Source organism: Biomphalaria glabrata, chromosome 3 (genome assembly GCF_947242115.1).
Source record: "Biomphalaria glabrata chromosome 3, xgBioGlab47.1, whole genome shotgun sequence".
In the NCBI taxonomy this organism is placed as follows: Eukaryota; Metazoa; Mollusca; class Gastropoda; family Planorbidae; genus Biomphalaria; species Biomphalaria glabrata.
This window is the reverse complement of record NC_074713.1, coordinates 54,378,313-54,394,193: the sequence shown is the minus strand read 5'-3', so window position 1 is coordinate 54,394,193 and position 15,881 is coordinate 54,378,313. Positions and strand designations below refer to the sequence as shown.

The 15,881-nt window shown below is 38.2% G+C and overlaps 1 protein-coding gene across 2 annotated transcripts in view; it reads left to right on the top strand.

Moving 5' to 3' along the window:
* Nucleotides 1–15,881, top strand: part of LOC106054504 (TALPID3 protein-like) — a 109,131-nt gene that overhangs the window by 7,406 nt on the left and 85,844 nt on the right. For both annotated transcript variants that reach the window (XM_056022682.1, XM_056022684.1), the window contains exon 7: nt 1,082–1,193. In XM_056022682.1, the coding sequence (XP_055878657.1) occupies nt 1,082–1,193 (112 nt within the window). The remainder of the gene's footprint in view (nt 1–1,081; nt 1,194–15,881) is intronic.

Sequence of the window (15,881 nt, the reverse complement as noted above, 5' to 3'; positions counted from 1 at the left end):
ATAAAATTGGGGTCATTTGGTTCTGTAGTCATCACAGACTAGCTGACTTTATACAGATATCAGGTATCTATTAGAGCTGGGTCCAATTTGCACTCACCGGCATAGAGGAAAGCAATTGGCAGGAAAGGACCTGTGAAAGTGACAGCTGGAGTGCTCTTGTAAGGTCACACTTATTTGAGACCCAAATTAAAACCTCACGAAAGAAAGCTTAATTAGACCCATGGCAGACATTAACTTTGTCATCATCACATGTGACAAAATATTAAGGTCATATCTGGTTTACATGGTCATGTGAAATCCTGCATTCATATCCCTAATGAAAATCAAAGAAATTACCTTAGAGCTTGGTAGATTCCAAATTCTGTGTAAAAATCCAGAGTTTCAATCAGCAGGACTTGCTTTTAGGATCTGACCATTGGCTCAGCAGCTTAACAATCATACCTGTTATCCTTCTTCTTTAAGTCATTAGAAGGAGTAGAATATTTTGTGTCCTTGAGTACCCCGCTGTAACAGGAATTTGTTTCAAAAGTTAAATTTGACTCATTATTACAACGGAAGGTGGCCAACACCATTGGTGCACGGATTGAATCAAGTCTTTCCTCAGAGAAATTAAATTGATCAGATAGAATTTGGAAAACTAGCTATAAATCATAGGTCTTAGGGTCCTGCTCTGAAACAAATAGAATGGCTGCTAGTGAAGCAAAGAAAAAAACAACTCTAAGCCATCTAAGCAGAAACAGGCCCAAATCTGTCCCTATTGTAATATTTAGTGTTTAAAGTAAACATTTGAATCTATAGTTTAGAAAAATAAAAAACAACATAATACAGGAAACCATCTGGACCATACTAAAAATACATTATAAAAATACATTATGCTAAAGCCATGAGGCCTTCGTTAACTACAAACAAATAAAAAAGACGAACAGTTTGCACCAAATAGTATAATAAAGAGATGTATACGATTGTTTTCTCCTCCTGCAGTTCATGCTTATATTTTTTCAGTCTTTAGACTCCACAGCTATATATGTGCACATACAAAATCATTTCATTATTATTTTATTGTTTTAAATTTGTTTTCTAGATCTGGGATTTCTCCAGGAAATTCTAAATCACAAAGAAACAGAGAATCCTGACACAACATTCAATGTCAGGGGAGGATACTCATCACCTACGATGCAGCAAGCTTTAGACCGGTAAGTTCCCTTGATAAAAAAAAAAAATTTCCAGTTTTTAGCATCTCCACTAACAAGAGAAACGTCATGAATTTAAAGACAACACTGCTAATAGAAAACTTGTATGTTCGGAGAAGAATTAAAAAAAAACTAGTCGACCGGGGGGGAGGGGGGGTTAGGGGGTAGCATACACATATGCGACAGCAGTGGGCCCCGCACTTTCATAGGACCTGAGCTAATTCTAGGTGTATAAATTATTAAATTAAACCATTTTATAACTTACAACAGATTTCTCGTGGCCTCCTGTCAATTCACCAGAAACGCTAATCCTATGCGCAAAAAAAAAAACGGCATAATGCAATACCCGTAATTGTGGAATCTAGTGACAGAAGCTTCTCGTACTTCAAACTAATGAAGAATTACTTGAGGTCAACTATTCTCGTAGATAGATTGAAGCTGTATGTCTTCGCTACACGTAAGGCTCGTAAAGTAATTCTGTACGTAGTAAAGAATGAATAAAATGCAAAGACGAATATATTTTCTAATATAAACTCTTAAATTTCACTTATTATCCGGCCCTTTTATTTTGTGACGGGTGAATGCTACTTGTTTGTTTTGTTTTGTAGGGTAACTCTAGTTCGACTTGCAGAAATAAAAGAGTGATCTTTCCTTTACTTCTTGTCCAAACTCTTGAGCCATGAAGAGAATTATATATATAGGTTGGAAAAGATTACACATTAAGAAATAGCAAAATGCTGGACTGATTTGTCGTTGATTATTGTCAGAAACATTTTGCTAATTTCCTCTTAAGTTTTTGGATTCTGTAGAATTCCAAGATATAATTCAATGATCCAATGACTAGTGCCCTTGTAAACAGAGATATATAGTGAGTTATGTCCCTTATTCTCCTTCTGTTGTTTGATGCTCAATTTGAATCAATCACTTTAATCAGACTACTATTTAGGTTGTTTTTGTTTTTTTTTGAATCACTTATTCCTATATACACAGTAAGGAATGTTTTATTTGAATCAATCACTATACAGACTACAATTTGTGTTTTATTTGAATCAATCTCTATACAGACTACAATTTGTGCTTTATTTGAATCAATCTCTATACAGACTACAATTTGTGCTTTATTTGAATCAATCTCTATACAGACTACAATTTGTGTTTTATTTGAATCAATCTCTATACAGACTACAATTTGTGTTTTATTTGAATCAATCACTATACAGACTACAATTTGTGCTTTATTTGAATCAATCTCTATACAACCTACAATTTGTGCTTTATTTGAATCAATCTCTATACAGACTACAATTTGTGTTTTATTTGAATCAATCTCTATACAGACTACAATTTGTGTTTTATTTGAATCAATCACTATACAGACTACAATTTATGTTTTATTTGAATCAATCTCTATACAGACTACAATTTGTGTTTTATTTGAATCAATCTCTATACAGACTACAATTTGTGTTTTATTTGAATCAATCACTATACAGACTACAATTTGTGTTTTATTTGAATCAATCACTATACAGACTACAATTTATGTTTTATTTGAATCAATCTCTATACAGACTACAATTTGTGTTTTATTTGAATCAATCTCTATACAGACTACAATTTATGTTTTATTTGAATCAATCTCTATACAGACTACAATTTATGTTTTATTTGAATCAATCTCTATACAGACTACAATTTGTGTTTTATTTGAATCAATCTCTATACAGACTACAATTTGTGTTTTATTTGAATCAATCACTATACAGACTACAATTTGTGTTTTATTTGAATCAATCACTATACAGACTACAATTTATGTTTTATTTGAATCAATCTCTATACAGACTACAATTTGTGTTTTATTTGAATCAATCTCTATACAGACTACAATTTATGTTTTATTTGAATCAATCTCTATACAGACTACAATTTGTGTTTTATTTGAATCAATCACTATACAGACTACAATTAGTGTTTTAATTTAATCAATCACTATACAGACTACAATTTACTTATGGCTTATTGAATCACTCACTTCAAATGGACTATAATTGAGACATATAAATAAATTTTATTATTAGAAGTTGGTTTGACATTAAGTAATCACTATTGTGTACCATTTTAGTATTTAAAGTAGTACCAGTGTCATCTGGGCAATTAAAGCATTAATATAGTACCAGTGTCATCTGGGCAATTAAAGCATTAATATAGTACCAGTGTCATCTGGGCAATTAAAGCATTAATATAGTACCAGTGTCATCTGGGCAATTAAAGCATTAATATAGTACCAGTGTCATCTGGGCAATTAAAGCATTAGTATAGTACCAGTGTCATCTGGGCAATTAAAGCATTAATATAGTACCAGTGTCATCTGGGCAATTAAAGCATTAATATAGTACCAGTGTCATCTGGGCAATTAAAGCATTAATATAGTACCAGTGTCATCTGGGCAATTAAAGCATTAATATAGTACCAGTGTCATCTGGGCAATTAAAGCATTAATATAGTACCAGTGTCATCTGGGCAATTAAAGCATTAATATAGTACCAGTGTCATCTGGGCAATTAAAGCATTAATATAGTACCAGTGTCATCTGGGCAATTAAAGCATTAATATAGTACCAGTGTCATCTGGGCAATTAAAGCATTAATATAGTACCAGTGTCATCTGGGCAATTAAAGCATTAATATAGTACCAGTGTCATCTGGGCAATTAAAGCATTAGTATAGTACCAGTGTCATCTGGGCAATTAAAGCATTAATATAGTACCAGTGTCATCTGGGCAATTAAAGTATTAATATAGTACCAGTGTCATCTGGGCAATTAAAGTATTAATATAGTACCAGTGTCATCTGGGCAATTAAAGCATTAGTATAGTACCAGTGTCATCTGGGCAATTAAAGCATTAGTATAGTATTAGTGTCATCTGGGCAATTAAAGCATTAATATAGTACCAGTGTCATCTGGGCAATTAAAGCATTAGTATAGTACCAGTGTCATCTGGGCAATTAAAGCATTAATATAGTACCAGTGTCATCTGGGCAATTAAAGCATTAATATAGTACCAGTGTCATCTGGGCAATTAAAGCATTAATATAGTACCAGTGTCATCTGGGCAATTAAAGCATTAATATAGTACCAGTGTCATCTGGGCAATTAAAGCATTAATATAGTACCAGTGTCATCTGGGCAATTAAAGCATTAATATAGTACCAGTGTCATCTGGGCAATTAAAGCATTAGTATAGTACCAGTGTCATCTGGGCAATTAAAGCATTAGTATAGTATTAGTGTCATCTGGGCAATTAAAGCATTAATATAGTACCAGTGTCATCTGGGCAATTAAAGCATTAGTATAGTACCAGTGTCATCTGGGCAATTAAAGCATTAATATAGTACCAGTGTCATCTGGGCAATTAAAGCATTAATATAGTACCAGTGTCATCTGGGCAATTAAAGCATTAATATAGTACCAGTGTCATCTGGGCAATTAAAGCATTAATATAGTACCAGTGTCATCTGGGCAATTAAAGCATTAGTATAGTACCAGTGTCATCTGGGCAATTAAAGCATTAGTATAGTACCAGTGTCATCTGGGCAATTAAAGCATTAATATAGTACCAGTGTCATCTGGGCAATTAAAGCATTAATATAGTACCAGTGTCATCTGGGCAATTAAAGCATTAATATAGTACCAGTGTCATCTGGGCAATTAAAGCATTAATATAGTACCAGTGTCATCTGGGCAATTAAAGCATTAGTATAGTACCAGTGTCATCTGGGCAATTAAAGCATTAATATAGTACCAGTGTCATCTGGGCAATTAAAGTATTAATATAGTACCAGTGTCATCTGGGCAATTAAAGCATTAATATAGTACCAGTGTCATCTGGGCAATTAAAGCATTAGTATAGTACCAGTGTCATCTGGGCAATTAAAGCATTAGTATAGTATTAGTGTCATCTGGGCAATTAAAGCATTAATATAGTACCAGTGTCATCTGGGCAATTAAAGCATTAGTATAGTACCAGTGTCATCTGGGCAATTAAAGCATTAATATAGTACCAGTGTCATCTGGGCAATTAAAGTATTAATATAGTACCAGTGTCATCTGGGCAATTAAAGCATTAATATAGTACCAGTGTCATCTGGGCAATTAAAGCATTAGTATAGTACCAGTGTCATCTGGGCAATTAAAGCATTAATATAGTACCAGTGTCATCTGGGCAATTAAAGCATTAATATAGTACCAGTGTCATCTGGGCAATTAAAGCATTAGTATAGTATTAGTGTCATCTGGGCAATTAAAGCATTAATATAGTACCAGTGTCATCTGGGCAATTAAAGCATTAGTATAGTACCAGTGTCATCTGGGCAATTAAAGCATTAATATAGTACCAGTGTCATCTGGGCAATTAAAGCATTAATATAGTACCAGTGTCATCTGGGCAATTAAAGCATTAATATAGTACCAGTGTCATCTGGGCAATTAAAGCATTAATATAGTACCAGTGTCATCTGGGCAATTAAAGTATTAATATAGTACCAGTGTCATCTGGGCAATTAAAGCATTAATATAGTACCAGTGTCATCTGGGCAATTAAAGCATTAATATAGTACCAGTGTCATCTGGGCAATTAAAGTATTAATATAGTACCAGTGTCATCTGGGCAATTTTGGCATTAAATAGTACCAGTGTCATCTGGGCAATTTTGGCATTAATATAGTACCACTGTCATCTGGGCAATTTAAGCGTTAATATAGCACCACTGTCATCTGGGCAATTTTGGCATTAATATAGCACCACTGTCATCTGGGCAATTTAGGCATTAATATAGCACCACTGTCATCTGGGCAATTTAGGCATTAATACAGCACCACTGTCATCTGGGCAATTAAAGCATTAATATAGTACCAGTGTCATCTGGGCAATTTAGGCATTAATATAGCACCACTGTCATCTGGGCAATTAAAGCATTAATATAGTACCAGAGTCATCTGGTGTCTCTAGTGATGCCACTGGGTGCTAAGTCTGATGGATGAGATAGTCCCCCCCCACCCCCCCCCCCAAGTCACACAAATATGTAAATACGATCATAGGACCTCATTTTTATCTACATTCATTTTCATATTCTATTCCATTCCTATTTAGTTCCATGATTATTCTACTTGTTATTAATTTGAATAATTAGTATTAGATATTAGAGTAGGTGTGTACATAAAAGCATTTTTTTTTTACATTATTGTACTGTAAAGTATTTATTAGACGAGAAAAAAAGAAGTTCCCCTTTTAGACCTTGTGATCTATTTGTGCAGATGATGTAAAGGTTATCTGTTTCATTTAACGAGGGTGTCATGTGACCAGCACAACGACCAACTACTTTTCCCCAACTAATGTCAGTTACCCATTAGAGCTGGGTGGACTCTGGGGCACCCTAAAGACCCCGAAATGAAAAATCCCAGTCTTCTAATGGATTCAAACCCAGGACCTGTGTTTCAGAAGTCAAGCGATTTACTGCTCAGCCACCGCGCCCCCATTTATTAGATGAGGTGCTTAACAATGTCATTTTCTTATTGTTTGTAAATTAAAGGGTGTTTAAAAATAATACTTTCATGTATTAGACTGGGCCTGTAGGTGACAAAATAAATCATTGACAATTTTTTCTTATGTACAGTACGTGTATTGCTCATGTACACATCCCACTTCAATGTACTTACACTAAATCACAACTTAGAGATTATTATTATAGCTTTTATATAGCGCTTACTTTCATGCTTATAGCATGCTCAGAGCGCTTTTGGTCCAATCTCATTTGTGGACCGGTGGGGGGGGGGGGGGGAGGGGGGATCTAGGAGTTGGTTTTCCGTGCTGCCTTTAGGCGCTCAGTAAACACAACTCTGCCCGAGTGGGGTGTCGAACCTCGAGCCCCCTTCTAGGTAACCAAGCCAAGCTCAAGCGCACTTGGCCTCTCGGCCACGCTCCCCACTGTGTGTGCACGTATATACCTGTGGAGTCTAAAGACTGAGAAATATAAATGTCTCTATTAAATAAACTGGTAGGACATCACAGTTAGTTTCAGCTGAAGAAATAGAATGACCGTTTAATGCAATGGGTGATTAAGTTAATTTTATTGGTCCAAACTAATGGGAATTCAGTTTGACTACAATTGTCCGCCTCAGCAAAACTACTGTAGCAATAGAGATTGTAGATGCAAATAGGAACAACATTCACTCACGAATCACATAGGACTACGCACTCACACAGCCAGCGCTTTTGAATTAGGTTTCTATAAAGCTTATATCAATATGTTGTTTTTTTCTCTCATTTCCCATTCTCGGATCAGATGTAAATTATTAAATCCCTATTACCGATTGCTCAAACCTAAGGCGCTGAGATTAGAAGCGAGGCCAAAGGCCGAGCACATCGGGGAAGCTCCCCCTCTGTACTACATCAGCCGTGTAGGCGCCTGCCATAAAAACAGTGTATGGATAGTGACATGTTATTGGGGCTTTCTTCTATCCCCGCCAGTGCAATAGACTCGGTCCTTAGGCACCCCAACGGGGGTTCTTTTTTTTTTTTTTTTTGCTTCCCTGTTTGCCTAAACGCCACCCCTAATGACCGTTTCCACCCCAAGCGCCACGGTAAGGTTGAGAAGCTTTGCCCGGGCTCTCGCTGTTCAACGTTCCCTACCCATCATACGCGAGAAACCACCCAGAGAGCTGTGCGAAGAAAACCTCAGATCTAACGAGATCCAGTCCTGCAACTGATAATGTATGCATGACGGAGTTCACGCCATTATTATTAAGACGCCGTTGTTTTTGTGTTTTGTTTTGTTTTTTAATTGAGACAATTAACGAGTAGTGTCCCCTACATGAAACAAAGATTCCTAATTGATTTGCTGTGTGTGTGTCACGTGACGGCTCTAGTACATTTGATTCAATGACTCGCTACTTATTAGCGCCGCTACCTGCCCCCGCACATTCATTGGTTGGTGACGTAGGAGGGGGCGCTCTGGGCGGAGAGGGATGGCTGTAAATCTTTATTGACAATTAACTTTGAGAAAATGTCCGCAAGTGTGACATGGGGAGCGATATGTTTTGAGGACATGGGTGTGCTTTTCAATTCATTACAGCTCGTGGAGTTTTAGTTTTACATTTTAATGACCAAGGATCCTCACTTTGGAGAGTCTCAACAGCCCACAGGTTGATAGGATAGGAAGTTTGAAATCTAGAAATCACTGTGTTTTACATTGGAAATAAATATGTCGACTGAACGGGTAAACCCATGTTCACACTCCTACTTTTATTGTCGTGGCCAAATTAAAAAAAATGTGAAAGGAACATTCTGCAAGTTTGACATAGAACTAAATTCAATCCAGTAGATCAGTAATACCCAATCAAAGGCGCTATGGGAGTATGAAATAGTTTGTGTTATTTCCCTTTCCAAGGGAGCTAATATTGCGATGTGTATTACTTCATGTGTTATTCTGTAAATGAAAGGAGTTTGCGAATTTGGCTTCTAGAGTTTAGTGTTGGGTTAGGTGACGCTTATTTTATTGTAACTAACATGCACAACTATCGCCCATCCACACCCTCCCTCCCTCTCTCTCTCTCTCTCTTGCATGTGGCCCTCTCGTCGAACACCCAATGGATACACACATTTAAAATTTGCACGATCCATGGATAGCTCTTGAAAGTAGATATGTTTAAAAGTACCACTTGTTATCCACAGTAGCTGGGTGGTAGGGCTCCGACCTTCTAACTTGATATCCTGATGCCCGCCACATTCAATTGGGTGCCACACAATCATTTGTTCCGAACTTCTAACTTGACATCCTAATGCCCACCACATTCAATTGGGTGCCACACAATCATCTGTTCCGACCTTCTAATTTGACATCCTAATGCCCGCCACATTCAATTGGGTGCCACACAATCATTTGTTCCGACCTTCTAACTTGACATCCTAATGCCCACCACATTCAATTGGGTGCCACACAATCATTTGTTCCGACCTTCTAACTTGACATCCTAATGCCCGCCACATTCAATTACGTGCCACACAATCATTTGTTCCGACCTTCTAACGTGACATCCTAATGCCCGCCACATTCAATTAGGTGCCACACAATCATTTGTTCCGACCTTCTAACTTGACATCCTAATGCCCACCACATTCAATTGGGTGCCACACAATCATTTGTTCCGAACTTCTAACTTGACATCCTAATGCCCACCACATTCAATTGGGTGCCACACAATCATCTATTCCGACCTTCTAATTTGACATCCTAATGCCCGCCACATTCAATTGGGTGCCACACAATCATTTGTTCCGACCTTCTAACTTGACATCCTAATGCCCACCACATTCAATTGGGTGCCACACAATCATTTGTTCCGACCTTCTAACTTGACATCCTAATGCCCACCACATTCAATTGGATGCCACACAATCATTTGTTCCGACCTTCTAACTTGACATCCTAATGCCCACCACATTCAATTTGGTGTCACACTAACTGACGACATACACCCGTAAAATTCAAAAGACAAAAATCTTTTCTGCATTTTTTGTTTTGTTTTTGGTCTTCACGATCTTGAATTGTTTACATTTCTTAGAAAGTAATACGTAGATCTTTTACCTCCTGTGTTGTATACACCATTTTCCACCTACTCTAGATTTTGGGGGGGGGGGGGGCGTTATTTCATAGCTACAAAAAACGAAATCGATATAACATTGACACCAAAGAAATGCAAAGGTCCAATTAAAAGTTGTAAGTGATTTTAAGGGGAAAAAAAAAGACAAGTCTATAAATAACTTCGTTTCGGTGTTTCCGGTGTACAGAATACCGGAAGTAACGATGATGATCAATGTAGCGAAATAAAAAAAAAAACATATAATATTTATTTTTTCCGGACTTTTAATCATGCGTTCATTGTTTTCACTCAGTTTTAAGCAGTGCTGTCAGGTGACCTGGGTGCTGCTTATGTTATCCATTTATTCAACAATCTTTGTTCAGCTGTTTCATTTTCGTAAATGTTTCTCGTTAGGTTTCGTCATATCCCCCCACATTTCTTCATATCGTTTTCTCTTTTTGACATCAGCCCACTCTGTCTGTCTTTCTGTCTGGGTACCAATCTCTCCCACTTCACGTTCTCGGATCAAGTTCAAACTTTACACGATTATTCTCTGTCGATGAGAAAACATTAATCAGTTTAAAAATGAACGCATTAGGTCATTCATTAATTTAGTTTTTATTATGTAGAAAAGGGAGATAAATCTTGCAGTATTGAGAGATATTACATTAATAGTGCGATTCTTTCCCTTATATAAGCTTTGCTCTTTTTTTTTTGAGTATATTTATTTTTATATTTTGCACGTCTAATATGGTAGAGCATGCTTAGTGCTGTGTGGTCCAATCTCGTGCATGTATCGCTAGGAGGAGATTTGGGAGAAGGCTTCCGTCCTGTCTTTAGTCGCTCAATCAGCAAATACAAAAATCTATTCGGGTCAAGTCTCTATTAACAATCTCTGGTCTACATAGAGATTCGAACTCTAGCCCCCCCCCCACACACACACTTGTTCGGTAGTCTCGCGGCTTGCGCCACCCAGTCAGCACACACTTTGAAGAGATTATACAATTCTTTCTCTAAATGATTGCTGTGTTCGAGAGTAAGGATCTGATGATTTCGTCATCAAAAGTTGCCCTGTCGTCCTTTATCTATCTTTTTTTGTCTCCTTGTGGTAATGAGTTCAGCTTGTGTTCCGGCACGCAGTTTCTGCTTAATTAGTTTCTTTGTTCTCCCCCACCCCCCTTTTTTTCCCCCCACTCCACATTCTGACTATTTTTTTTTCTTCAAAATACATTTCTTTCCAACCAGATGGTTCTAAATGCAAAGGAAAGGCATTGAATATTATATGCCACTTATCGGTTGACCCCCAATGGCTTGGCCAGCTTTTTTTTTTCTGTGAGAGGTGTATTATCGAGGTTTTAATGCGGGGTCACAGATGCCGGCTTTGATTTCAGAATTGTGCTTCCCTTATTTTGAATTCCCCAACACCTCCCAGTAAGACATTTTTTTTTTGGTCTTTTTTTTTATTTTTTATTTGGCTCACCCCGCTGTATCAGACTGCCATCTTGGCAAGCACTTGAAGCGAAGCGCCGACCGTGACCTGGCATTGATAGCCATTGTGTGCCTGAACACTGCGCATGACAGTGCATGAGATTCCGTGCATTTACGAGATCTGGTCTGCCTTTTTGGCAAGCTGGGGGGAGAAAGCGGATGGCCCTGCGTGGCGGTGAATTTTAAAACTATTTAACGCGGGTATCTGGCATGAATACAAGCTTGAGATTTATGTGCGCCGGTTAGGTAAATAGAGGTTGAATAGCCAGCGAGGGAAAAGACTCGTTGCAGACGATGCCAAAAATAACATTAACGAGAGGGGGAAAAAACAATAACAGTTACGCTTTAATGGGAATAGGTTTGCATAGATTTGCATAAATTGAAGAGAATATTGACGATAAAAATGCAATTTTATTCCGTTATATTTTTCTTGCCAAGTAAAGAGGAAACGCGGCTGTAATTTTGATTTTCAATTTGACCACAGAGGATAATACATTAGTCTGCACATTATAGAGCCTAATTGTGTACATCACTGACCTATGTATGTACAGTCTGGACATGTGTTATATCACAGACCTATATATAGAGAGAGGGGGCCTGATCAGCGTTTGTAGTGACATAAGTCAATCGCGCATTTTCTTCACTTCAGAACGAAACGTTTAAAAAATATTATTTTCAGCTGTATATAAAAATACAAAGTTTATATTAGATCTAGATGTCTTAAGAAGTCTAAACGATATTCTATAACATTTAGATGTCTAAATATAAACGCTAATCTATTACATCTAGATGTCTAAATCTAAGCTATTCTATTACATCTAGATGTCTAAATCTAAGCTATTCTATTACATCTAGATGTCTAAATCTAAACGCTATTCTATTACACCTAGATGTCTAAATCTAAACGCTATTCTATTGTTTAAAATTACTTAAAAAAAAAGGTTATGACTTCAACTTTCCAGTATTAGATTCTAGACTATAAGGGTGTTATGGGAGCAGTCTCTTGATGGGCTCATACCCTGCCCGCTGCCATCCCACACTATCCTGCGGGAGGTTTTGACTTCTTCGTTATTCTTATTATGTTCAGATGTCTAGTCCACTATCTGAGATGAACTGCTCAGTGGTTCCAGGTCAGTCAACGCTCGATATAATTCATCTTCTATAAGGGTATTATGGGATCAGTGTCTTGTTCTGACCACTTGATGGACAATGCAGTTTTTGAAGGACACGGTGGGCATTCTGTGGTGGAGGTTTGAACCTAGGAAGTAGAGGATTTTGCACTCTGAGGGAGCCATGTCAAGCATTTTTACAAACTTTTTTTTTAAAACAAACATTTAGATCTATATACCATATTGTAATGGCTTGGATTTGATGTCTGATTGATACTATTTCACCATTCTAAACACAAGTCTGAACACATCCAAGGGACATAACTATTAATTATAACATACTTAACTCTTTCTCTCCTAACAGACGATACCAACGTTGATTCCACCAGAATGTGGTAAATAATTACGGAGAGAAAGAGGTAATAAAACTTGTGAAGACTTCAACTGATGTTTATTTACAGATGGGGATGATCTTTCTACAAGCCCTAGCCATATTCTTCTCCTATCATGTACCCGTATTCTGCTACGTCATTCGTCTGTCTGTCTACGTCACTACTTCTTACCGTCGCTAAAAACAAGGCACGCTATATTTATTTACAAAACTAACATACTCTCTAAACTAAACTAGGTCACTACAATATTAAAATGAGCGAATATATAGTGTCTCATTTGTCACTTCCTGTATCTTTTAATGTCTGTCATGTGCCTGTTAAATTATAATCTTTTTTTTTTTTGAAGTAATACTTTGATGTCAACATTGTCGAACTAAATTGCAGAAAATAAATTAAAGAAAATATTTTGTTAACATAGGATCCATTTTTTTTTTGGTCTGAAATTTATAATTAGAAAAGATTGACGTAGCCCAGGCTACCTATGCTATGTTACTTGCCAAGTATTACAATGTAGCCAAGGCTACCCTTGCCGTTACTTGACAAGTATTTCAGTGTAGCCATGGCTACCCATGCTATGTTACTTGCCAAGTATTACAATGTAGCCATGGCTACCCTTGCCGTTACTTGACAAGTATTTCAGTGTAGTCTAGGCTACTCATGCTATATTACTTGCCAAATATTTAAATGTACCGGTAGTCTAGGCTACTCACGCTATGCTATTTGCTAAATATTTCAATGTCGTCTTACTTGACAAGTATTTCGGTGTAGTCTAGGCTACTCGTGCTATAATACTTGCCAAATATTTAAATGTACCGGTAGTCTAGGCTACTCACGCTATGCTATTTGCTAAATATTTCAATGTCGTCTTACTTGACAAGTATTTCGGTGTAGTCTAGGCTACTCGTGCTATATTACTTGCCAAATATTTAAATGTACCGGTCGTCTAGGCTACTCACGCTATGCTATTTGCTAAATATTTCAATGTCGTCTTACTTGACAAGTATTTTCACTCTGTTGTCCCTTAGCAAATAATTGTTTTGGTATCTCAAATTAGAAAAAAAAAAAAAAATTTTTTGACTAATGTTGATTGTGCTATTGTTATTTTTTTTGTTTTGTTCTTGAGACTAAAAGGTCTGGTGAAGAACGCTGATGGCGAATTAGTGGTGAAGTGATGATCTAGATCTATATATAGCTCGATGCTTTTGTGCAGAAACAATAACAAATGGACAGGTCACGTGACTACCAGCACTAAAGTGCAAAGGTTAGTCACAGAAGAGGACAAAAAAAAAATGTGGTTAAACATTGGCCCTATGTAAGCTACGACCTGGACTCGAACCACGGTCCTCGGTACCGGCCGCAGCGAGCTATTATATGCAAAGGCTCTACGACTAAACTTGAGAATTGAACGTATGTCCCCCCCCCCCAGTAGGACATGGTGGGAAGCGTGGTCGAGAGGCCAAGTGCGCTTGAACTTGGCTTAGCTTGGCTACCTAGAAGGGGGCTCGAGGTTCGACTCGGGCAGAGTTGTGATTACTGAGCGCCTAAAGGCAGCACGGAAAACCAACTCCTAGATGCCCCCCCCCCCCACTGGTCCACATATGAGATTGGACCAAAGCGCTCTGAGCATGCTATAAGCATGAAAGTAGCGCTATATAAAAGCTATAATATACATAGAAGTCTAAAGCATAAAGCGCTGGTTATGACTGTGTATGTGTTTCGTGTGTGAATGGTGTTCGTATTTGCATCTATATTGTTATTGTTACAGTAGTTACGCTGAGGTGGTCAATTGTTGTCAAACTGAATTTCCATTTGATTGGACCAATATAAATTATCCTATCTTGTCTTATCTTATCTTATAAATTATCTTATCTTAAATACCTATATATCTAGATTAGCTCCTCCCCAAAAGGGCTAGAAAGCTGGGCAAGATGAGATATTTGATTCGTTTCTGTCAAATTACCATGTCGTATTGTCAGTGTCATTTCCTTTTCACTCCGTCAGGTCTGACAAATAGTTTTCCAGTCATGGACAGATCATGAAGTACAGCGCAGTGATCTCTTCGAGGCGTGCGCGCGCCACGAGTTGCGGGATCTCTTTGCCTCCGCGGCCAATGATCGTGATATGGGGTGCGATGGGGCTCAGAGAGAGAGAAAAAGGCCGAATGTAAAAATCCATATCATAACTTTGATCACGTTTGTTGACCTAAGTATGTGTGTGCCCTTCAGGGTCGTCACCCGTGTTTACGGAACCTGACGCCTGGAAGATAGCCCAGGATTACTGGAATTACTACTCCATTTTGGATTTTAAAAAAAAAAATAAATAAATGGGCGGCTCTCCCTCTTTGGTTCAGCTCTGGATATCGTGTGTTTGTGGGAATGTGTGGTGATGTAATCTAGGCAAGGGGCATTGCACAAGGGGCATTGCAGAAAGAGTGAATTAGGGCGTTTGGAAGAACAGCAGACCCAGAAGTGCACCCGCGTTTATTGCCGATAAGGCCGTATGTGGGGGACTTAACTTTAGGCGACATTGCGCAAATCGGTGGCGTTGGCATGACGACGAGGTAAGGATAAGTCGCCCCTCCCACCCCCGTCTACCCCCCCCCCCCCTCACAGCCAACTGTGGAACGGTCGTCGTCGTGGTGGGTGCTGGGGCGGGAGGGGGGGTGGGCCACTAGAGAATTTTTCTGTTGATGCCAGGAGAAGGAATTAAAGTGAATGCTTTCTTTGCGTGCCACGCGTTCATGACGGGCGCCCCTCCGAGCTAAATGTACCCCACACACACACACACGTCTGTACCAGTCTCTGAGTGAGTGGGGGTGCCTTTATTGATGAGGGGATGGGGGGGGAGGGGGCGCCGGGTATTAGGAGCAGACCATAAATAGCCACACTTATACTAATTAGGCGATAATCGAAGAGTACTTTAATGTCTTCGTACCAGCGTACTTGTACTCACCGCATGCCTATGACTTGTACAACTTCCCGCCAATGGAATCATGGGGACTAACCTACACGCGCGTGCAGAAGAGAGGCGTAGATTATTACTCTAGCATAGACTAGCACATTT